Genomic DNA, 24,298 nt, shown 5'->3' with positions numbered 1-24,298 from the left:
AAATAGACTGTTCTTATCCACCTCAAGTACCGCAGGAGCACCCATTCACTCACAAAGAGTTGATACCCTCTTTCCAAATAATGTCATCCATATGTTAACACAATTCCCCCAAGGACTTCTGCCAGGCAACACCTTGTTAGCTTGTTTCCATCAGTACTGAGACTCATAAAGCTCTACTTAAAAAATCACTTGCTAACAAAAAACTGTTAACTTTGTATGCTGGTTCTGCCCTAGTGAGGACTGAATTCCGGGGCCTATTTCAAGTCATTTCAATGGCCCCCATTGCTATACTGAGCACTGTCCAGACCAAGTCTTTCCTCTGTGGGGACAGTGCCTGGATCTTTGACTGTTATTCTGAGGCCTGGCCCTCTTCTCAGTGGGAAACGATGGCTGGGAGTCTGGTCTTCTATTTCTGAGCCCACACATCATTATTCCCCAAGTGTTTCCTCTACCTCTGGATAAGACACATGAAAAAATAGCAGAAGGCACATCATCCTGGTGTCCAGAGCCCTGACGGAGAAGGTACTCAGGGATGGCATAAATCTGCAGTGCTGGGGCATGTACAGTGCCACTGCTGTGTAGTAGCTTTTCTTAACCATCCATGCAGGGCCTATGAGGCAAGAAGGCAGACATGTGAGACTCCAAACCAGAATGGGTGCTGTTTTGTTATGTTTTTGTAAACTAGTCTTCTTCATGAGATTTTGTTTGAAGTAAGAAGTCTGGGGGCAAATACAGTTTGAATCCTGGTGGGGAAATGGTGGGGACCAAGTTGAAAGCCTGTTCAGGACAAATCACCTGGGTGAGGGAATTCCAGATTCCAAGAACATCTTGGGGAGATGTTCCAAGCAAAGTTCTAACAGTAATGGAAAAACCTAGGAAAGTCACATAGGTGAGGTCCAACAAGATATGAAGAGGTAGTAACAGGCATATAACCAACCAAAGATGGTGGGGCCCCGTGGGAAGAGGGGATATATTAAAACGATCAACAACAGAAGGTAACTTAAGTTCCAGGAGGCTTTGGTGGAACCCACCATCAGTTCCCAATTTCTATCTAGGGTTCTTTTATTATTTTTTTAAAAGGTAACTTTATTGAGATATAATTCACATACCATACAATTCACCCATTTAAAATGTACAATTCAAAGTCTTTCAAAGAATATTCACAGAGTTGTACAATCATCACCACAGTCAACTTTAGAACATTTTCATCACCTACCCGGAGTTCTTGACTCTACAAAGTAGATGGAGAAATTGGGGAAAGAGCAACCAAGATGATGGAAGGATTGTAACGTAGGAACTCCAAGAAAGTGAGAGAAGATAGAGGACTCTTGATCCAAAAGGAAGGAGGCTGAGAAAAGATCTGGTGCTTAAATCGAGAACTACCAAAAGAGGAGATTTGGCTTTTGTTCCCATTAGAGACAAAACACTGGGCTCAATTACAGCAAAAAGGATTTAGGTAAAAACATGAGGGAATAAAAACACCCAACTTCCTGGCAATGTTTGAAAATTCCTGGGTTATGCTGCCCTTGGAAATAAGACCAACGAACAGAACAGTCATCACAGGGTAAGTTTTGAATAATGGGCCCTTCCAGTTTCATGGTGCTAGTAAAATAATGAGGCATCCTGTCAGGACTGGCAGAGTGCCTGCCCTTTCTGTGAGGTGGAGAAGTCATGCTGAACCTCCTTTACTGGGGAAAAGCTTCTAGCAGGCCCATAACATGGTGGATAAATGACAGCCCTTTGAATAGGTGGACAGTGGTACCAAATAACAGTTTCTGGTCAGATCAGCATCATAGTAGTAAACCAGAACATATGAGTGGGAGATCAGAGACCACAGATCTCCCTGATTGGCTGATTACATTCATTCATTAAGGACATTCTGAGCCTTCAGGTCAGGTGTCAGGCCCTGGAGATAACACAGTGGTTCTCCATCAGGGGTGACTTTGTCCTCCCCTCTAAGGGACACTTAGCAGTATCTGCAGACATTTTTGCCATATTGTGGGAAGAGGCCAGGGATACTGCTTAACGTCTTGCAATGCATGAGACAGCCCCTCACAACAGAGAATCATCCAACCCCAAAGGTCAATAGTGCTGTAGTTAGAAACCTGGAGACAGAGAAATAAGATTCAGTTCCTCCCTGCTCTCGAAGACTTCCGGCTGTTCACTGTGGTATTACTTAACGGTGCCCGAAATGTGCCCTAATAAAAATATCTACATTTAAGAAAATCTTCAAGTTCTTTATCAGAAGTAACCATACATAAACCCTCTGTCCCAACACCATTTGGGACTGAGCACAGTGCCATCAATGTAATAAGGGTTCATTACATTCTTATTAATTGTTTGGCTTGCCAAATCTTAGATTCAAAACAGAGGAAGGACTGTTTTCAGGTGACCGTTATCTTTATCAGATAACCTATAAGTTAATAGAGTAAACCTTAGCCGTTCATCTCCTTTAACTTGTATTTGTCTATAATCTTAGCAGGGTATAGCCAAAAACCTCACTTTGCTTAGAATTCCCCGGTCTCCTAATAGTTACAAGTGGATTATTTACAATATTTTCAAAGTAATTCTTTCAAACATTCACATGTACTACTTAGTATCAAATCAACAAAATATTAATTGGAATAAATGAACAAGATTAAAATGAAGGACCTCAGATACACCCTATTTTGTCTCACTGATGTGGGAGGTCAATTATTTGACCTGGTGGAAGTGAGCTGTTGTGGAAAACTGCCTTTTCTATTTAATGAGAAGTAAAGCCTGCCAGAATGACCTCTAACGCTTTTTTTCCTGCTGTTAAAGTTTTCAGCTTAGCAGCTTTTAAGTGTGACTTTTAGAGGCTTGGCATCTCTAACCTTCGGCTTGAAACCTCCCCTTTACTATTGTGCCAAGTGTTCTTAGCGTTCCAGTTAACTGGAATGATCTTCAAAATAGTTGAAACAAATCTATAATTCAGACTCTTCACTAATTCATATTGGTTTCTGCCCCCAAAGGGTCCAAATTCCTGTGGGTTTATTGGGTTTCAGATCCAATATTTAAGAATATCACAAAGTACATATTTTTGAGTTATTGATACTTAAAAACTGAAAGCAGAAAACTCTTTTGAGCCTCAATTTCCTCTTATAAAATAAAATCTAAATCCTTTCCTGCTCTGTTTTATTAATTATGCTCTTTATGAAGATTATGAGCATACTGAAATTCTCTCAGTAATTGGGTTGGCTCACTCTCTCTCACCCTCTTCCTCTTCCTCTCCCTCCTTTCATATCCTTTCTTTTTCCTTCCATCTGTTTTGTTTGGCGTTTTCACCATTGTAGACATTTGTCTCATACTAAAAGTGTGACAGTTTTGCCTTTGAATCTAAATCAACCTTTAACTACACTTTAGAATTTTCTACTCATTGTCAAGGACTTCCCTGTTTGGGATAGTAAGTGTATATTCTTTAAATCCTGAACTACTTCCAGGTCCGGGGGTAGAAGCCACCATGGAACCTCTCTGGGTTGCGGGGCTGGCGGAACCTCGGGCCAGCATCTGAAGCGAGTAGGCCGCTGAGCAGCCAGTGCCGCCAGGGATACGCAGGCTGTCCTTGGAGAGCCACGGCTGCCGCCATGTCGGTGCTGGGCGAGTACGAGCGACACTGCGGTTCCATCAACTCGGACTTTGGGAGCGAGTCCGGGGGTGGCGGGGAGTGGGGCCCGGGGCTCAGCGCCAGTGCGGGCCGCGAGTCGGCGGCGGCACTACATCCCCATCAGTGTCCTGGGCCGCGGCGCCCTCGGGGAGGCCACGCTGTACCGCGGCAGGAGGATGACTCACTGGTTGTGTGGAAGGAAGTTGATTTGACCCGGCTGTCTGAGAAAGAACGTCGTGACGCCTTGAATGAGATTGTTATTCTGGCGCTGCTGCAACATGACCACATTATTGCCTACTACAATCACTTCATGGATAACAGCACCCTGCTGATTGAGCTAGAATACTGTAATGGAGGGAACCTGTATGACAAAATCCTTCGTCAGAAGGACAAGTTGTTTGAGGAAGAGATGGTGGTGTGGTACCTTCTTCAGATTGTTTCAGCAGTGAGCTGCATCCATAAAGCTGGAATCTTGCATAGAGATATAAAGACATTAAATATTTTTCTGACCAAGGCAAACTTGATAAAACTTGGAGATTATGGCCTAGCAAAGAAACTTAATTCTGAGCATTCCATGGCTGAGACGCTTGTGGGAACCCCATATTACATGTCTCCAGAGCTCTGCCAAGGAGTAAAATACAATTTCAAGTCTGATATCTGGGCAGTAGGCTGTGTCATTTTTGAACTGCTTACGCTAAAGAGAACATTTGATGCTACCAATCCACTCAACCTGTGTATGAAGATCTTGCAAGGAATCCGGGCCATGGAAGCTGATCCTAGCCAGTACTCTTTGGAGTTGATCCAGATGGTTCATGAGTGCCTCGAACAGAATCCTGAGCAGAGACCCACTGCAGATGAACTCCTGGATCGCCCCCTTCTCAGGAAACGCAGGAGACAGATGGAGGCAAAAGTCACTCTGCTTAATGCACCTACAAAGAGACCAAGGTCAAGCACCCATTGCTGTGACTGAAGCACCCATTGCTGTGGTAACATCACGAAACGGTGAAGTCTATGTTTGGGGTGGTGGGAAATCCACCCCCTAGAAACTGGATGTCATCAAGAGTGGCTGTAGTGCTCGGCAGGTGTGAGCAGGGATTACCCACTTTGCTGTGGTCACGGTGGAGAAGGAACTGTACACTTGGGTGAGCATGCAAGGGGGTACCAAACTACACGGTCAACTGGGCCATGGAGACAAAGCTTCCTATCGACAACCAAAGCACGTGGAAAAGTTTCAAGGCAAAGCTATCCATCAGGTGTTGTGTGGTGAAGATTTTATGGTCTGTGTAACAGATGAGGGTCAGCTCTATGCCTTTGGATCAGATTATTATGGTTGCATAGGGGTAGACAAGATTGCTGGCTCTGAAGTGCTAGAGCCCATGCAGCTGAACTTCTTCCTCAGCAATCCAGTGGAGCAGGTCTCCTGTGGGGATAATCACGTGGTGGTCCTGACATGAAACAAGGAAGTCTATTCTTGGGGCTGTGGCGAACATGGACGACTGGGTTTGGATTCAGAAGAGGATTATTATACACCACAGAGGGTGGATGTTCCCAAGGCTTTGATTATTGTTGCAGTTCAGTGTGGCTCTGATGGGACCTTTCTGCTGACCCAGTCAGGCAAAGTGCTGGCCTGTGGACTCAATGAGTTCAACAAACTGGGTCTGAATCAGTGCATGTCAGGAATTAATCAACCATGAAGCATACCACAAAGTTCCCCACACAACCTCTTTTACCTTGGCCAAACAGTTGTCCTTTTATAAAATCCATACCATTGCCCCAGGCAAGACTCACCCAGCTGCTATTGATGAGGGAGGCCGTTTGCTGACATTTGGCTACAATAAGTGTGGGCAGCTGGGTGTTGGGAATTATAAGAAGCGCCTGGGAATCAACCTGTTGGGAGGACCCCTGGGTGGGAAGCAAGTCATCAGGGCCTCCTGCGGTGATGAGTTCACCATTGCTGCCACTGATGATAACCACATTTTTGCCTGGGGCAATGGTGGTAATGGCCGCCTGGCAATGACCCCCACTGAGAGACCACATGGCTCTGATACCTGTACCTCATGGCCTTGCCCTATTTTTGGATCTCTGCATCATGTCCCAGATCTGTCTTGCCGTGGCTGGCACACCATTCCTGTTGTTGAGAAAGTATTGAATTCTAAGGCCATCTGTTCTAATAGCAGCGGCCTCTCCATTGGAACTGTGGTTCAGAGTTGTAGCCCAGGAGGTGGTGGTGGTGGTGAGGAGGAGGACAGTCAGCAGGAATCGGAAACTCCTGATCCAAGGGGAGGCTTTCGAAGAACAATGGAAGCAGACCGAGGAATGGAAGGTTTCATCAGTCCCACAGAACCCATGGGGAATAGTTGTGGGGCCAGCAGCTCCTGTCCTGGCTGGCTTCGAAAGGAGCTGGAAAATGCAGAATTCATTCCCATGCCAGACAGCTCATCTTCCCTAAGTGGAGCATTTTCTGAATCCGAGAAAGATACCCTGCCCTATGAAGAGCTGCAAGGACTCAAAGTAGCCTCTGAAGTGCTTGTGGAGCCTCAGGCCCCTGCAGGAGCCTGGCCACCCCTGCTGACTCCCGAAGTACCCTGTGCTGGAAAGGGAATACCACTGACCCCTCCTGCCTGTGCATGTAGCACTCTGCAGGTGGAGGTTGAGAGATTGCAGGGTCTGGTGTTAAAGTGTCTGGCTGAACAACAGAAGCTACAGTAAGAAAACCTCCAGATTTTTACCCAACTACAGACGCTGAACAAGAAATTGGAAGGAGGTCAGCAGGTGGGGATGCATTCCAAAGGAACTCAGACAGCAAAGGAAGAGATGGAAATGGATCCAAAGCCTGACCTAGATTCAGATTCCTCCTGGTGCCTCCTGGGAACAGAGTCCTGTCGATCCAGCCTCTAGTCTCCTAACCCTACATAGCCCCCAGGAAACGGATCCAAAGAACTTCTCAGCACACTTTACTGAATGCAGAGAGCAGCTTTCCTGGCTTTGTTCACTTGCAGACAAGGAGCACAAGAGGCTCTGAAGTACTTTCCTTGTACGTTTGGAGAGTGGCATTGCCTTTTTGATAGGATCTAGAGTGATTTTCTTGTTTTGGAGAATAGAAGGGCCCTGTAGCCCTGGCTTTGTCATCAGTGACTGCCATAGCAACAGCAGCTCTGTACCTCATCTGTTGATCCCACCTTTAAAGAAGAGACACAGTGTTCACTTTAATTGCGCTGGTAGCAGCTCATATCTCATTTATCATTTTCACCATTGATTCTAAGCTGCCTTGGGAATTCAGCACCAGGCATTGCACCTCTGGATGGGGAGGGAAAAGTGGAAAGCTGGAGTAGGCTAGGATCAGGCACGGCCTTCCCAGGGTCCTCTGGAGAATAGTAAAGTATTCTGAGCCCTCTCAGGAGCCTTGAGTCCAGGAAAATTTGGTGGACTCAATCTAGGGTGAGTTTTCAGAAAGTTCAGTTACTTCATGCAGCTAAATGCTTTAGGAGGAAAAGTAGGTTTAGATTGCTTTTCCTCTGAAGGTTGATGAAATGCGTTTAATGAGAAATAGAGAAAAGGCAGATCCATCCTCATCACACAGCTTGGGTTTCAGGCTGTGCCAGGTACAGGGTGGGATTTCCCAGCTCTGAAAAATGTCTCTGAAGAAGGAAGGAGAGTCTCAGAGAATTGGGTCAGGCGCCTTAGGCAAGAGCCTTAGGACGAAATGGAGAGGGGAGGAGTGCCTGCTTCAGTGCTTCTACCTGGCTGTGACACCAAGTCTTCTGCCCTGGCAAGGCTTCTTGTGCCTCTGCCATCATGGCTCTGGGGAGTCATGGCTCTGATCTTGATGTCAGTAGCCCCAGCCCCTCCCTCTCTGTATGTCTAGTCAGTATTTCTCTCCTTTTGGTGTTTTTTTGAAGCCATGTTATAACCAGTGAATCTGTATCATCTTTCCTATTTGAGTGGCCCAAAGCCAGCACCAAACCCTGGGGGTCCAGGAAGCCTAATAGAACAAGTAGAACCTGCCAAGTAAAAGGAATTTGGCTCCAGACTCACTTCTGTTGTGTCCTTGTAGTCAAGAGCAAACCAGCTTTCCCAAAGGGAAACAGTAAAGAATAAAACTGCATATAGGTACTTTTAGGCAAGTGGTTGATGGTTTCCCTTAAGGATGTGAGTGTTGTATTCCCATAAAGCCTTATGAAATGTTCCTGTATTTTGGGTCAGAGGAGCTATTTTGATGAGTTCATCCTTCCTCCATCTAAAGAGCTAATTAATTTTGTTTCATTTTCCCCAAACCAATCTGTTCAATATTGTAGGAGGACTTGTCCAGGGGAAATTTTACCATCTCCCTAAAACCGATAGTGAAAGGCTGGTGCTGGTAAAAAACAAACAAAAAAACATCTCTGGGGAAGGGCAACTCTGTCTAATGGGATCTTTGATTGTTTTCTCAATTCTGAGAAGCATAGTGCAATAGTACTGATGTAATCACGGAAGCCTTTTCCTAAAATAAGGGAAGGGCCAAACCCTGAATTAAAGTTACAAGGTCTGGGGTTTTGCTGTAAACCCAAACAGTGGTTTTGGTTCATCATGTAAATGCAACTGTGGTTTTCATAAGGACTAACTGACCTTTCATGTTCCTGTATCCTCATGCTCACCATCTCAGCAGGCCTGAGCAGGAGGGTTATTTTGGGTTTTCGTCATAAGGATCACTTCTGCTCTGGAGCTGAGGGACATGGCCACGTTGCTGAGACTATGGGGTGACAATGTGAGAAAGTGGGGTAAGAGCCCTGCTCTTGTTCCAGAGGGGAGTCATTCCCTAGCAGTGGAACTCTGTAGTCAGTTTTCTCTAGCATGCTCCCTTGGGAGGTCTAGGTTTGCTGTTAATCTGGCTGAGAATCTAAGTTGTGTGCCTTAGAGACAAGTTGCACTTTCCTGAATTGTGCCTGGGACAACCATATATTTTTGCCACCAAACACCTATGCAAACAGAAACCAGTTCAAAGGTGGCAGCAGTGCGTTGGATAGAGCGAGAGGCAAGGCAGCAGAAATGTCTTCGAATGGTTTCCTGTAGCTAATTCTCCCCAAGTTTTGTCCTGCTTCTCTCCTTTATGAAGTGGTAAGTGCTTTTGGTTTTCTAGTACTTTTGCTTTTGAGTCACAGTATAACTTGGGTTACTCCTAGTGCTGACACTGTTGCTAAAGAAGTAGCTTACTGTTAGCCAGATGCTGGAAAGACTGAGGGTGGAATGGTTTGGTATTTCTCTTTTAAATAAACATTTAAACTCTTAAAAAATAAATAAATAAATCCTTTCCCCTTCTAGATCAACTACTTTTTACTCCACCAGGAGTTCACTACCCCCAAATATGTATCTTAATGATGTGTTCCAATTTTGTATCATTCTGATCTGAAGCCAGCTGAAGCCATCTTGACAAGTCTCGGCAAATATCAACATTCTTGAGGACTAATCATATTTCCTAAAAATCCCTGGAAGGCTGATCTTAGACTAGTTGGCCCAAAATATCTGTAGGATAGATGGGAAATTAATTTATGAAAAAAAAGCCTGATGGAAATCCTGCGCGGCTGAAAGCTAAAAGTAGGCAGTTGTGAGGGGTGGGGAAAAAATGACCACAGCTTGTAGAATAAAGTAGAAAAATATGGGGCTTGAGCGTTTGCCAGTGACCCACTTGGTATGCCCCTTGGGGGTCATTTTCCTCGGACCAGGAGCCACAGTTCCAGGCTGCTAGCCCTGAAGGGTGATGTAAGTGGCTACAAACTTCGGCCCGGGGAAGGGGCGTGGAATTAAACCACCACAAACTCCAAGCTCACTTTGACCACAGCAACAGTCCCTTTCCCTTCTCCTGATTCCCTGGCTTGCATGTAGCTAAACAGACTTGGATTCCAGTTTCCATCAAAGGTAGGAAGGGGACAGGCAGAAGGTGTTGTTGCAGAAGCTGTTGCTGTAGCAAAACCCTCAGCCCTAACACAGTACTCTGGATGTAGCCTTCACACATCTCAAAAGGTTTGGCTAGGCGTGTGAGGAAGCCTAGTCCAGGAATCCATGGGGGCCTGGTGTTTGGCCCACACTGCCTAACACTCAAGACTGCCTGTGGAGCCAGCCTTTCTCACCTAACCGGAGCTGCCATCTGCAGAGAGAAGGGCATCCCTGATACAACAAAGAGAAATTTGTGGTTTGAGGTTTATAAGGTAATTACAGGCTGCAAATGCTTTCCTTTCTGCTTGCATGTCACTCAGCTTTAAGTACTTGATTCTAAAGGGAAAATTGCAAGTTTTGTTCCCTAAATCCACATAAGCAGCCCCAATCCATTGTGAAGACGTGAGCCCTACTGGCTGGGATAGAAAGGCTGTCCAGCACAGCGTGGCAGCAGAAACTACTGCAAGCATGTGAAAAGACAACAGGCGAACAGGAAACGCTAGTCTCTAGGCACATTTGTGCTTGATTTGAAACTAGAATGCACGTGCCACGCTCAGGAAGCATGGCCAGAAACCCACGCTGGGAATAAAAATGGGGGAAAAAAACCCCTGTACCATGTAGAAGCTGAAAAGATGGAGTCCGGCTGATGCTGGATAATGAGATTAGTTAGCCTGAGTTGAAACTGCTGCTTGGTTGGACTTTGAAAAAGAAAATGGTCACACTTTGAAAAATAAATTTTAACAACACAGAAAAAAGCATGAAAGAGACGATCCACTCTGGGTGTATGATACAGGACCAGCTAAAATTGTATCCCTATACACAGAGGGTCTGGCCTGGTAATAAAAGAACAGTCTTGCAACTGCTTTTCCTCCTGTTCATGTTCACAGTAACAGCTGGATACATACTAATTGCAAGAAGTGAAGGAGCTTTAAGTGTAAAGCAGGCATGCACTAATCAGTCTCTCACTAGCACAGTTTCAGACACAAGTGTGATGTGCCACCTAGCAGGTCTATTTTAAATGCACGCTCACAGTTCCTCGTTTGTGTGGGTGTCTTTATGTTGTCAGGGAAGAGCAACACTCTGTTCTCTCCTTCCAAGTGCATCACTTCCATCCGTTAAGAAATAGCTGAACCAGGGCTTCTTGGCCTCAGCACTACTGACATTTTCAGTCAGATCATCCTTTATTTGGGGGGGGCTTTCTTGTGCATTATAGGATGTGGCAGCACCCCTGGTCTCTACCCAGTAGATGCCAGTAGGACTTCCTCCCCCAGTTGTGACAACTAAAAGTGTCTCTAGGCATTGCCAGATGTTGGGAAGGGGCACAGTCACCCTGATTTGAGAACCACTGGGTTAAACTAACAAAAAATGAGTTTCTCTTCTTTCCCCGATCCCATCCCCGAGGCTGGGAATAACTCTATCTGAATGTACCACCTACCAACTTTCCTCTTATTCTGAATGGCCTGCAGTCATACTCTTGACTTGCAAGGTTTTCAATCACTGGGAACAATGAATGCTCTTATCACCCTTCCTGGCTAAACTCTGGGGTAGGGGAGAAGGGAAGCAAGTTCCTTTTTCTTTCAGACACATTTGTTTTTAGTTAGTAGAAGGTCCAGGTATAAAATTTGACACATTTAAGTGTGAACTGGAAGGGGCCTTGCGTTCTTGAAACTCACCTCCCTGCCCCTTCTTTATAACCCCCCCGCCCAAAGCCTAGAAGGGGAAGCAACTTGCTCAAGGTTATACATGCTCTTAATCCACCTTTTATGGGGGCATCCGGCAATAGTCTCTACTATCCTTGAAGAGCTTAGATCGCTAGGCACAGCTAACTTACAACTCTTTACAAAGCAGGAGTTTTGGCCCAATCATGCCAGTTAAGGAATGCACATTCTATAAATGACAGAATACTGCAACCAGTTAGTGCAAACAAACATTTATTGTGAAATATTCATCCTACCCTTTATTAGGTATTACATCATCAAAGCACTTTGTGGCAATGAAAATAGCTTTTTTACCCCTCTGATTCACCCAATATTCCATTAAAGCTGCAAAAAATGTGCAATCTGCTTGAAAAATAGGTTGCTCTTATTTACTCCTTTGTGAAAAGTCAAAATTTAAGAAAGAAAATGATAACTAGCTTACAGGGCCTCTAGAGCCGATTCACCTTTCCATTTCCCACCTACTCCCCCAAATAATTAACAAAGATAATTTGTTTTAAATGCCTTTTTAAAAAACCAATGCACCTTTCCCCATGTTACAATCATAAAAATTTTAAAAAGCCTTTATTTACTTTCTTGGAAAAAAGGTGGCCAGCCGTTGTTTTTTGATCGGGAGCATATGGATTTCCTGGGAGTTCACTTTCTTTAACTTTATGCTCCGGTTTTTAACGGGTTTCCTAAGGGGCTCCGCATTTCCCATGGAGTCTTCTCCTTGGCTGTTGATGTCATAGCCCTGAAGCACAGAGTCTTCTCTTTTGAAGGAGAAGTTTTTGGTGGATACCCCCGAGAGGCCTTTGATCTTTCCACAGAAGATGGTAGGCACAGCGTCTTCAACTGAAACGATGACCTTAGCTGCCTGGGACTCGCTCCCAATCTCAATGTTGTGCTCAGCCTTGACCTCGCTGCCGGGCTGGCTGGGCCGGCTGACCATCTCAGCAGTACTGCTGCCGCCCATGTGGCTATCCAGCGTGGTGGCGGCCTCGCGGGGCGGAGCAGGGGTAAAGGGCACTTCCGTGCCACTGGGAAGTTTCTCTATCACGGTCTGACCTGGGCTGTCCCCTGACCCACTGCTGTCATACAGTGTCTCTGGGGGAGGCTCAGACTTCCGGTGGGCTGCCAGTGACAGGTCTAGGGCCGCATCTTCCTGGAAGATTGGTGGACTGACCTCACCGGCCTTGAGCCAGGGCACTGACTTCATAGAAAGATCCAGAGCCTCATTCTCACTCCCCATCTTGATGACTGTGTGGCGGCTGAGTTGGAAGTACTCCTTCGGTTGGAGGATGTTTAAGGGCTTTAGTTCGTCCTTTTCCAGGGGGATCTGGGTGCCTTTAAAAGAGTGCAGGCTGAAGGAAGATGGTGGCTTGGGGAAACCGGGTCTGCACTTGGATTCAGAACTCTGAGGCACTGGGATGGGGATGGGAATGGGGACTGGCACTGGCAAGGGGACGATCACAGGGTAGGGCACCAAGAGGGTGGCTGGTGGGACCAGGGGGGACAAGGGGGAGTTAAAGGGCTGTGGTGGCACTGGGGCATAGCTAGGAGGAGGCTGACAGGGTGGGGGTCCGAGAGAGCCCTGGGAGGGGAACAAATTCTGGAGCACAGCTTCAAATGGCAATGTGGGCTCCTGCGGCTGGCTGGGGATCCTCAGGTCCAGGAGCTGGGGCTGGGCCTCGGAGTCCTCAGCCCCCTGGAAGAGGTTGTTGTGGATGGCATTGGAGGAGCACGGGGCCTCCTGTGGCAGGACCAGAGGGGAGTTGAGGTGCTGGAAGACATGCTGCTCCAGCACCACAGGCAGCTGCACAGGACCCTGCGTGGTCATGACGTAGGTGGCGTTTGCATTGGGGTTGAGCTCTGGTGCGGAGCTCCCCTCCACCTGCATGTGAATGGGCATTACCACAGGACTCTCCCCGAGACACAGGGGCTGCAGCACAGTGGCTGCTACTTTCAGAGCCATGCCGCTCTGGGACTCGGAAGGGGGGTTCAGAATGGATGGGGCTGGCACGGTCACTAGGGCCTTCTTGACCAGGTCGGTGGAGTTGATGTTCCAGGCCTCAGTGGTGATCAGCTGGGCCATGCCGTTCTCCAGTCTGTTATTGGCCAAGGTGGGAGAGGAGTCAGTCATGTCCATGGAGAGGTTCTGGGACTGCAGGTCATCCATCACTCGGCTCTGATGCCACTTGGCCTGTAACACAGAACACACGATATCAATCTTCCTTAAGAGATTATTTATAATTGCATTAAGAGCTCTCTCTACATCTTTAAAAAGTTTCCATATCTTAGTTAAGTGGGAAGCACAACCCAGCTCCCTATGTATAAATATACATTATAGATATTTCCTAATGTACACGAACACACCCATGTGATCAGCTGTGCTTGGAGAGCCCTAATTTAACAGACGATTAAGCTATAAACACTGATGATGTAATCTCTAAGTAGCCAAGTGATGTTAAACAGGGTATTTTTAAGCCTAATACTCAGATTGTATGTTTAGCTTTCAACAGAAACAAAGTTTCATTCCACATTGCTATGTCAGACAGTTAAACTATGCAAAGATTTGAGTTGTTCAAATTCAAATAAGGAGCAAAAACTTACTTTCCCTTAAGGGAAAATAAAACCCTGTCACATTTGAGTATTCTATGAATATGGAAGGGAGCAGTAAAAAAACTTTTTGTAGCAATAATTATAGAATTATTTAAAAATTATGGAAATTTTCAGAAAGTCAAAAACTGTAGCAATAATTCTTCCAAGAGTGATTTGATGAGCAGAAGAACAGAGCATTCACACAAGGGTTGTTACAGTTGTCTGGCTGCTTCCCTCTGACCAATGATATCCATTTTCCTCCTGACAACAGGAAAATCCATTTCCTGGAGCAAGATGAAGATGGGATGGCTTGCATGAATGGCCATCAGGTCCAGTGTCACTTTCCCAATCAGCTCATCTGTGTGACTTGTGACCTCTCCTAACATCTACCTACCAAGAGGAGGTTGTGTTGATGAGTCAAGGGCTGGGTGGAGAAATGGAACCCTTGTTGGAAACTAAATTCTCAAAGGTGAGAAGTGTTTTCCTGGTGTCCGTGGAACCTCCCGAAGGCCCCTGGCCACCTCCTGAGAGGCCAAAGGAGCCCAGCGCGTGTGCTTCCTGGAAGAGGTAGGGCTGCAGCTGCGATATGGCTCTCCATGGAAACGCGTCCATATTTAGCCTTGTTGTCATGGAGAAGGCAGGCACCATGTCTAACTCAGGGACCTGTGCAGCGCTGGAGTCTGGTTGGGCTCAATAATAATTCAATAATCTTCAGTTTCACTGGGCAGGCCTGGGGCAACTCAAGATTCTTGATCTTACCTGTCTCAGCTGTGTAGACTTTAGTCCTGTGGTCATCTTGCCCTCCTCTCCTCTTCCCCAAAGTACCAACACAACCTCCCAAGCAATAAAAAGAGGTGGCCCAGCATAGCATGTGTTTAGAAATAAGCAAATAATATCTCACTACAAGAAAGTAGCTTTAACAAATGAACAACTCTGTGATATTTCCAGGCAATCAAAATGTGTCAAACGCACAGAACAAGGAGTTTCTCTGGAGCAGGAGGAGGGGAGGGAAAGGGAAGGATGCTGGGCAAACAACTCTGCGGAGAGTGACTGGCGGGCCTTGTTCTTGGCAGGGCATACTGCAGTGCCTCCAAAAGAGCCTGTCTCCTTATGGGAAGTGTACCCTTTGGAAACCACACGATGACCCAGTTTGCTGGGCAGAAATTCCCTTAGGGCAGAGCTGGGGGGCAGCCTGGCCCCAGAGAGAGTGAGAGGGCTTGCCCCAGCTGAAGGGCTTGGTTCTTCACGAGATGAGTGCTCCTTGATTCACCTCAGAAAACACCGTGCCTCCAGTACATTATTCATGCACACATGTGTGCATTCATTCACTCATCCAACCAAGTCATTTGCCAAATGACCACTGCATGCCAGCACTTTGCTGAGGGCTAGAGTTGAAGTGATGAGTGAGAGAGACAAGGTTCCAGCTTTCATGGAGATTTAGTCTGGTGAGGGCATGTGCCTTTGATCAGACAGCAATGTGCTAGCATGAGAAGGCATCAGAGACTCCAGGAGAGGCAGCAACAGCAGAGGGACACCTCTTGGTGTCGCTTGCATGCAGCCTTGTAAAGACCTGCAGGACAAAGGCTTCTTCTATAAGGTTCTGACCTGTCCCTCACTGTGGCCATTCTAAAAAGGGTGAGAAAAAGCTGAAGAGAAGCTTAGGTGGGACCAAAGAGGAAAAGAACAGCAATAGTCAGAGAAGATACCTGTGGATACCCATTCAAGGCAAATTCTGTGGAGCCCAGCAGAAGTCAAGATATGCTCTGTGCCACCTTCAGGCTTCCTGCAGGGTTAGGATTATCCAACTGTGTGACTGTTTGCTCATGATGGTTACATCTGTCTGCCCTTCCAGAAATGGCAGCTTCCCTCTCTCCCTGTCTGCTTTGCTCAACCACCTCCCAAGGGAGAGAGGGAAAACTTCTGGGTATCTCCTCCACCTGCTCCTCACATACACCTTTCAGCTCGCATTGTTTCCTGGGAAACCTCACTCCTCTTCCTGCCTGGCCCTGATCAAGGACTGCTAACTCCCCAGAACCTCCTCAGGTGTGAGGAGCAGACCCTGTCAGGTTGAGGCATCTTCCACAGGCCCCTGCTCCTCCCCCAGATGGCAAGAGTTGAAACTCAGGCTTTCTTCTGAGAACTCCCCATGCACTACCTCATTCAGTCCTCAGAATGACCCTGCCACAGTGACCTAGAATTTTGTCCATTTTATTGAGGGGGAAACTAATTCCACAGGGAAATTAAATAACTAGTTTAAGGGTGCACTGAAGCTGGGAGTAGAGTTCAAGGCCAACCCTAGGCTCTGTTTCCCCTGTGGGACCTGTAGGGGCTACACCTCTCCTTCAGTATAAGAGCACTTGAGTATAAGATTTCTTCAAAGTGGAGGCCAGGTCCCTTCCACTACATTCATGGCACTGTTGATCATTCTTTTTCCTCTACCACGAGTCTCAGCTGTCCCCCCTCACCACTGCAGGTAGAGGGGAACAGTATGCAGTACCTCAGGAGCAAAGGGAAAGGAAGCCTCACAAAGAAGGGGGGGAAATGATGAGAAAAGAAGGATAAAATGGAAACAAAGTCATTTGTAAATAGGGAAGGGTGGAGGGGTGAAAGGGAGGGAAGTGGAATGGGGAAAAAAGAAGAGCCAAGATACATCACGTACAGGTGCAAATTCCCAATGATGCAGCACGTGATCATAATGTATACCTAACACGTGCCAATAAACTTAATATGGGGAAAAAAAGAAAGGAAGCCTCTGGCCAAAAGCTCCCTTCCACATCTTCCAACACAACTGCTCTTGGCCAAAGGTGTTCCCTTCTCTGGAGAACCACTGGCCACGGGCACAGTCGTGTGAGCACCTCATCCCCACCAGGTGCAGCGCTGTCCCCAGCAGTAGCCAGATGAAGGAGATGTGATCTCTGCTTCCATTATGCACCCTTCCACCTCCCTGACAGGCACTTTCCCTCTTTCTCTCAGCACCCCCTCCCCTCGATGTTCAACCTGCCAGCAACTCTGAGTCAGCGGCCAAGGGGGTCTGTGCAGATAGTGCAGGTGTTGTGGGCATTGCTGCTGCAGGAGCTAATACAGAAAGTCTCAGCTATGCTTGGAGAATAAAAATCAGCTCATGAATTGATAGTTCAAAGGGCAAGTCTCTGTCCCTGAGGATGAGCTGAGAAGCCAGCTAATGACTAGAGAAAAGCCAGAGGCCCGTCCTCCCTGCTCAGCCAAGCTACTGATTAGTGTGGGCAGGGGAGGGCTGAGGGCCTCTTCAAACTAAGGAGCATCGCGGGAGCCACAGATGAATGCTCAAGCACAGGGGGCATGAACCTCTTTAGAGATGTAGGAAACATTTTGAGTTTTGCAAAGTAGCGTTTCGGAATGGGTTAAATGTGGTCTCCCATCCGTTCCTCTTATGCTCCTTATCACTGGGTGGAGGGGTGGTGTCAGTAAATAACGGCAGTGTTGGCAATCTGGCTCTGCAGTTGTGGAGATGCTCGATCTCTTGGCACTCGGCCCGTTGCTAGAGCTTTGCTCCAGTGTACCCCCAGGCCCCCCAGATGGAGACTTTGGGGAAAAGCCTCGGGGCCTAGGGTAGATGTGAAGTGGGGAAGGGATGTCTGGGACAGTAGTTGGGATAGAGGACTTGAGGGGTCACAAAATTATTATCTGAACTTCTCATACAAGTACTGCAAAGATCTAATTAGGAGGCTGGCTGCTCCTAGGGTCTGCCCCTCAGTCTGGAACCCTGTCTAGCCTCTGTCTTCACCTAGCCAACTCCCACTCATCTGTCAGACTTTGGGGTTTCAGTCCCTTCCCAAAGTCGCTTCCTCTGGGATCTTTTCCCACTGTTACTGAGCTCCCTCCCATAGGACCCCAACTTAACTTTGTCTAGCCTGACCACCTCCACATTTGCACTGCCTATTTGTTTTTTCTGCTACTGTGCCTGGTGGATAGTAGGTTGTTAGGGTTTGAGTCTAGATGTGCCCCCAAAGCCTCATGCATTTTTAGATGGGGCATTTTCAAAGGTGGCTGGATCTAGAGTGTGTGATTGATTCATAGTGCATAGTCCAGGAACTGTTGCTCTCCTCTGCGATGCGCCTCTGCCATGTACCACTCTGCCTTGGAGCCAGCCAACTATGAACTGAAACCTCTACGAACTGTAAGCTAAGTAAAACCTTTCTCCCTTTAACTTTGGGTGTCAGGTATTTTGTGTCAGCAAGGAGAGAAAAGTAATTAAGACGTAGGTGCTCAGGAAATCTTTTCTAGATGATTTGTTGCATGAATGAATACGTGAGCCTCCCTGAGCCTGGTATTTTCATCCTTATACTCTAGGCACAGGCCCACTGTTTGTAGAATCATGACATGGCAAGGTAGGCAGGGTCATTAAAGCTACAGTGCCTCTAACCTGTTCCTGACTCTTCTGACAGCTGAGGAAACTGTGACCCAGAAAGGCTAAAACTCCCCCAAGGCCAATTATGACAGAGGTCACCAGGCTCTTGTTACGGAAGAGCAGGATCCGACTCACAGGTACCTCAGGAGAACATGGAAAAGACCACCCACCTTCACTGGCCAGGAGACAGTAGATATGAAAACACTTTGTGCACAGTGAAGAGCCCCGTGGAACTGAGTGTGATAAATTCATCCCACGTTTCTGGGCTGCACCCAGAGAAACAAAATCAGAGCTACTGCTTTCCTTAGAATTCACTAAATGATCCTAGCGGGAGCCCCCTTGAAGATGCTGCACCAACTCAAACTGAAGAAAGCTTAGAATGTGCAGTGGAGCCCACAGTGGCCCAGACCAGTCTCTGAAAGGATCCCCACTGAGCCTGGTTTCTAAGCCGGGAATGCTGGGAGCCCCTCTCAGAGGTACACATCACTTTAAGACAGAGGTTTGATTTTATTTCGTGAACTGGAAACATTTTCACCATAGGAATGACTATAAAGGTGGCCACAAGGCCCCCATTCCAAAACTCCAAGCATCTCAAAGCAGACACTTTAGGAGGGGTTATCTCAGTTGCAGAGGGCAGGCGGGGAGGGGCTTGTCTCATAGCAACTCAAGTCAGAGGCCATTGACTTCAGGCCATTGCCTGAAGGCTCTGTGACATCCATTACTGGATTACTGGACTGAGGTCACTGGGGAGGCATGGTTACGTCAGGGGGAATGACCTTAGTGATCTGGGCTACACTGGGCAGATTCTACCCCTAGACCAGGACGTTCCGGTATGCGTTTCCAAGTCTCTTCTTCAGGCCTCTGTCCCAACACAAGCGTTCTGCAGGACCATGGCTGGACTACTCCCACCTCCAAAAAGCTGAAGATGTGACCTGCTCTTCTCTGCCACTGAAATAAACATCATCTAGATTTTCCTATCAAAACAAGTTTCCTAAGCTGGGTGTGGTGGCTGGCACATGGCCTGTAATCCAGTACTTGGAAGGCTGAGGCAGAAGGATCAAAAGTTAGAACCCAACCCAGGCAATTTAGAGATTTTGTAAGATCCTGTCTCAAAACTAAAAAGAAATAGTTTTAAAAAGGGCTGGGCATGTAGCTTAGTGCTAAGGCCCTGAGTTCAATCCCCAGTACCATAAAATAAGATGCTCCCCTCCTAAAATAATCATTCTTTAAATGATTGTCGTGTATCAGTAATGACAGGGTCATGTTCTAAGAAACACAGTGTTGGTTGATTTTGTCATTGTGCATCACAGAGCTGGGTGCACAGACTAAGACGGTTAAGATGTTACTTGTGGCATAATCTTGTGGAACTACCACATATATGCAGTCCACTGCTGACCAAAGCATTTGATGGTGCATAATTGAAAGTTTTCTCAAAATGTGTGTTTTCCAACTGTAAAATAGCAAGAACTTTGTTCATTGGAGAGTGTGTAGGCAGCTATCAATTATTTCTGGTCAACACTGGATTGTCAATGTCCTTGTTGCTGAAAGTGGGCTCCTTGGAGAAGCTGCACCACCCAGATACTTGTTGGAAATGCAGAGTCCGGGGCCACACCCCAGACCCAGAGTCATACTCTGCATCTCAACAAGATTTTAAAGTTTGAGAAGCCCTGCTCTACCACTGATTCTTAAGCAAGGCTAGAAACTGGAATTACCTGGGAGCTTTTAAGAAATACCAATGCCTCCAGGTATGATGGCACACGCCTGTAATCCCATCACTTGGGAGGCTGAGGCAGGAGGCTCGCCCCAAGTTAGAGGTCATCCTGGGCTACATAGTGAGTTCAAGACTAGCCTGAACTACATAGTGAGACCCTGTCTCAAAAAACAAAACAAAATAAAACAACAACAAAAAAACCCCAATGCATAGGTCCCACTCCTAAGACTGATTTAATTATCCTGGGAAGCAGCTTGAGCATTGGAGTTCTGAAACATTCTCCAGGTGATTCTAATGTACAGTCAGGCTGGGAACCCCAATCAAAAGGCCAGAGAACAAAGCAGCTGATGACTCAAACTTCTTAGTAACTGATCTTCCTTCTTACTGCACAGAAAGGACTGAGACGATTAAAATTCCAAACTCCCCCAACTTCTCCTCTGGCCCTCACAATGTTCCCATCCCCAGGATGAGGTGAGATGTCTCTCCATCCTGCCAGGGTGATTTCCTAGATGCTTCCGCTAAGAATCCTGTCCCCTTCCATCCATACTCTATTCTGAGTCTACTTTAGATACAGTACTTAAGCCACACCCTCAATGCTTGGCCTATTTCTGCATAAAAATCGCCAGCCATTCACTGAGTCAAATAAGGAAAGCATGATTTTTATTCTTTAATACAATAAGATTTTGCCATTCAAAACCTAGGATGCCCTGCATAAGAAGTAATTCCAACTGGGTAAAAAATGTTTTTCTCTCCCTATAGGGTATAATAATTGTCAGTTACTTGCCCCAGTGATTAAATTTTCTGAGCTTTAAAGATCAGCACTGGACCTTTTTACCAAAGCTATGAACATAATTACCACATGAATGTATTCCCAAATTGGTTAAAATATGGAGAATACACAAAATATCACCTGCCTTATGGTTGATTGCCTTTCACATCTAGAGATCTACACAGCCTCCAAAAGGAATATGACTACTCAAATTAGTTTTGAAAATGAGTTCCCCAATACACTGCTGAATTTATTAAAACAGTGGTAGCTACACGGATTTCAACTGAAACAAACCTCTGTGAGGATGTGCAGTAGCTATAGGGACAGCCTGTCAGAGAGGACACAGTGCAAACATTAGGTCTGATCTGATACTGGTGAAAAATAGAAGAGGTGGGGCCCGGCATCGTCAAATGGTCATTAACACCAGGGGCTTCAAGATCTTTCCGGGAAGAAGAGGTAAGGTCATGCTTTCAGATGCCATAACATTTATTTATGTTCATTTTACCATCACGTTCTTATTTTTCTACTTTTATGTTGTATGTAATAAACAAACATAAAAAGGCATATATAACTGTGTGTGTATGTGTGTATTGAGAGGATGCTCAGTTTTCTGATAGGAATGTAAAAATGAAAGCATTACTTACTCAGATGTTCTCAGGTCCCAGTGGGATTTCCAGGGTCCTCCTGCCGGAGCAAGTCTTAGGGTTACTGGCCTAGGCCACCCCTCCTGTTTTGCAGAGTAGGAAGCTGAGGCTCAGAGTCAAGCCACTTGTTCAAATTCACACAGCATAGAATATACTGACTCCGATGCGTGTGTTCCTTCCTCAAAAGCACGTCACCTGAACCATCGCCTTCATTTCAAATGTCAGAGGACACAGAGGAGCACTTGACTCTGACACACTAACCACAAAGTCAACCAGATAGCATTAGAGCATCACTCTTATAACCAGGACCTAACACCAAAGAAAGTGGAATATTTTGGTTCAATGATCTAAATGTCAAAAAGCATTTGATGAACAGCCTAGGTGCTCATCAATGGATGAATGAATAAAGAAAATGTGGTAGATATACCCAAAGGAATATTATTAAACCAGAAAGAAGAGTAAATGGAATCCTGTGTGATGGTTAATCTTGATTATCAACTTAAATGGCTTAAGAGATTCCTAGGAGATTAGTGGAACACACTCCTTGGTGTGCCTGAATGGGTCTGGGAGGTGTGACCTAGGGACTATATCTGGTTCTTGGCCCCTTCTCTGGCTCGTGCCCTGTCTCTCTGCTTCCCATTGCCATGAGGTCAGCAGCTTCGCTCTGCCGCTGCCTCCCACCATATTTCTGCCTTGGAGCCAGTTAACCATGAACTAAAACCTCTGAAACAACAAGCCTTTAAGTTGTGTATGTCAGGTATTTTGTCCCAGCAACAGAAAGCGGACTAATAGATCATGTTAAGAAAACAAGTCACTCAGAAAATAACTATCACATGCTTCTCTCATATGTGAAATCTAAAAAAAAAAAAAAGACATGAAAGTAGAAAGGAGACTATTAGAGAAGAAGGATGGAATGGAGGGGAGAAGGGAGGGAAAGACAAGGAGGGAATAGAAGAGTAGAAATAATCAAAGTATGTCACATGCATGTACCTATTATTCTGTATACTTAATTTGCACTAATGAAAAAGTTTGATGAGCAAAGAACTTGATAAATAAAGAATATCTTCCTCGAGTCAGTTATGCCTAATAGTTAACTACTGAAATAGAAGTCAGAGATTCAAGACATGCGAACTTTTCATGACTGTAGGAAAGTCATTTTTATACTCCTAAGACCCAGGTTCCTCTTCTGTAGCATGGAATATGCCTTAGTCTTTCCAGGAGCAAGTGGTCCTTGTTGAGGAGTCAAATCCAGCCTTCCTCAAGTTGAGCTGCTGTGGACCCAGAAGGATGAGTAGGTGTGGGCAGTCAAGCAGAATTAGAGGGAGCGAGCCAAGAGCTCACAGGCCCAATTTTCCAAGGTTTTGCTGGGTTCTACCAGAGCTCAAGAGAAATCTAGGAGACTGGCTAGAGAGGACACTCTGCCTCTTTACTCTCTCTGGTAGATAATGTCAGATGTCTCTGTGATCTCACTTCCTACTCTTGACTACTTTTACCCTTCCTACAAAATATTCATGGTGGCCCCTCACATCACACACGCCTGAGTGTGAGGTTGGAGTCAGGCACTAGATTCATGTCCATTCATTTATTCATTCAAAAATAATATGGGTACCTACTGTGTGCCAGGCAAGATCTTCCTATCCCTCCACCCTGGTACCACTTTCTCTGATGGTATGTTGTCTTGTCTCTCAGTGTGGATCTCAAGATATTGACCAAATCCATATTTTCCCAGGGTTATCTGCTTTTAAGTTCCATATTTGTTGAAGAAGTAAAAAAGTATATTGATCAGGTTTCTTGTTGCTGCCATAAAATGCCCAACACAAACAATTTAAAGGAGGAGAGTTTTTGCTCATGGTTTTGGAGGATTCAGTCCAACTAGCTCCATGGCAGAAATAGCATGGCAGAAGGGCATGGTGGGGCAAAGCTGTTCATTTCATGGCTGACAGGAAGCAGAGAACAGGGAAGAGTGCCAGCAAGAGATATGCCCTCTAAAGGCAAGCTCAGAGTGAACCCCCTCCTACAACTGATCCCCAACTCCTAATAGAACATTCAGCTATGAACATCAGTAGATTAATCCACAGATGAGTCTATGATCAAGTCATCTCCTCAGGTGTCTCTTAATCCAGGCAAAGCTTGACTGTTACAAGGAGTAAGTATCTATCTAAAGGAAGAATGTCAGTTCCTAGATAGCTGTAGGTGACCATCTTAGAGCAAGACCTTTTCTAAAACAGAGAAAATAAATAAATAAATAGATAGATAGATAGAGAAAAATCAATGTTTATTTTCCAGAGGAAGCATCTTCTACTGCTAAAAGGAAAAAAATCTCCTCCTCAAGTTTTAATGAGGCTAGGGGAAAGGTGAGAGGCATATCTCAGCATCACGGGGCGGGGGGGGCAATTAGGAAGAACTATTGGTGGTAGCAAGGGCACTCCCTTGGATAGTGGGCTTTGTGAGTCAGCCAGTGCCTGTCCCTGCATTCGGCCAAGGCCCTACAGCCTTCCACTTGACACCTAGACCCAAAATACCCCCGATGTTAGAGCCATAGGAGTGACATCCTGCAGGAACACAGGCCACATGTAAAGTCTCAGGCCAGGGACTATCATCTTGAAGAACTACATTTGGGGGAAATTCTTCTGGCAACAAAGAAGCTTCTTAAACTTGGAACAAAGGCGGGGAAAACCTGCCTCTGGAAGAGAAAATACTTCTAATTAGGTTGAGATACAAAGGTTAAATTTTTGCTCTGGGAAAAAGACTGTTTATAATCCTGTGTCATTAGCAGGACATTTTCCAGAGACCAGTGTGCCAGAAATAGACCCTTGGAAGGGTCACTGGAAGGAAGGGGTACAGAATTCTAATGTACAAAGGACTAGTGTTCAGATTTCCACTTCTCCTAATGCCTGGTAGCCCCTCACCAACACTAGCATGAAGCCAGTGCCCACTCACCGTGAAAGTGAGTAGGA

At 46.0% G+C, this 24,298-nt stretch overlaps 1 protein-coding gene and 1 pseudogene across 4 annotated transcripts in view; one reads left to right on the top strand and one right to left on the bottom strand.

Annotated features, from left to right (window-relative positions):
- Positions 1-3,395: 3,395 nt before the first annotated feature.
- On the top strand, positions 3,396-6,566 carry LOC101710548 (serine/threonine-protein kinase Nek9 pseudogene; annotated as a pseudogene).
- Positions 6,567-11,449: 4,883 nt separating this feature from the next.
- Rai2 (retinoic acid induced 2) overlaps positions 11,450-24,298 on the bottom strand; it is a 65,410-nt gene continuing 52,561 nt past the window's right edge. For 3 of the 4 annotated variants that reach the window (XM_004866141.3, XM_021245362.2, XM_004866140.4), the window contains one exon: positions 11,450-13,432. In XM_004866141.3, the coding sequence (XP_004866198.1) occupies positions 11,819-13,408 (1,590 nt within the window). In that variant the 5' untranslated portion in view covers positions 13,409-13,432 and the 3' untranslated portion in view covers positions 11,450-11,818. Of the gene's footprint in view, positions 13,433-21,341; positions 21,373-24,298 lie in introns of those variants that run through there. The other variant, XM_004866142.3, reaches the window with a different exon arrangement.

The sequence above is a fragment of the Heterocephalus glaber genome, unplaced genomic scaffold (genome assembly GCF_053883595.1).
Source record: "Heterocephalus glaber isolate CG9 unplaced genomic scaffold, H.glaber_assembly_v1.0 deba00001594, whole genome shotgun sequence".
Classification (NCBI taxonomy): domain Eukaryota; kingdom Metazoa; phylum Chordata; class Mammalia; order Rodentia; family Bathyergidae; genus Heterocephalus; species Heterocephalus glaber.
The sequence above is the reverse complement of the archived record's forward strand: the minus strand, read 5'-3'. Positions and strand labels throughout refer to the sequence as shown.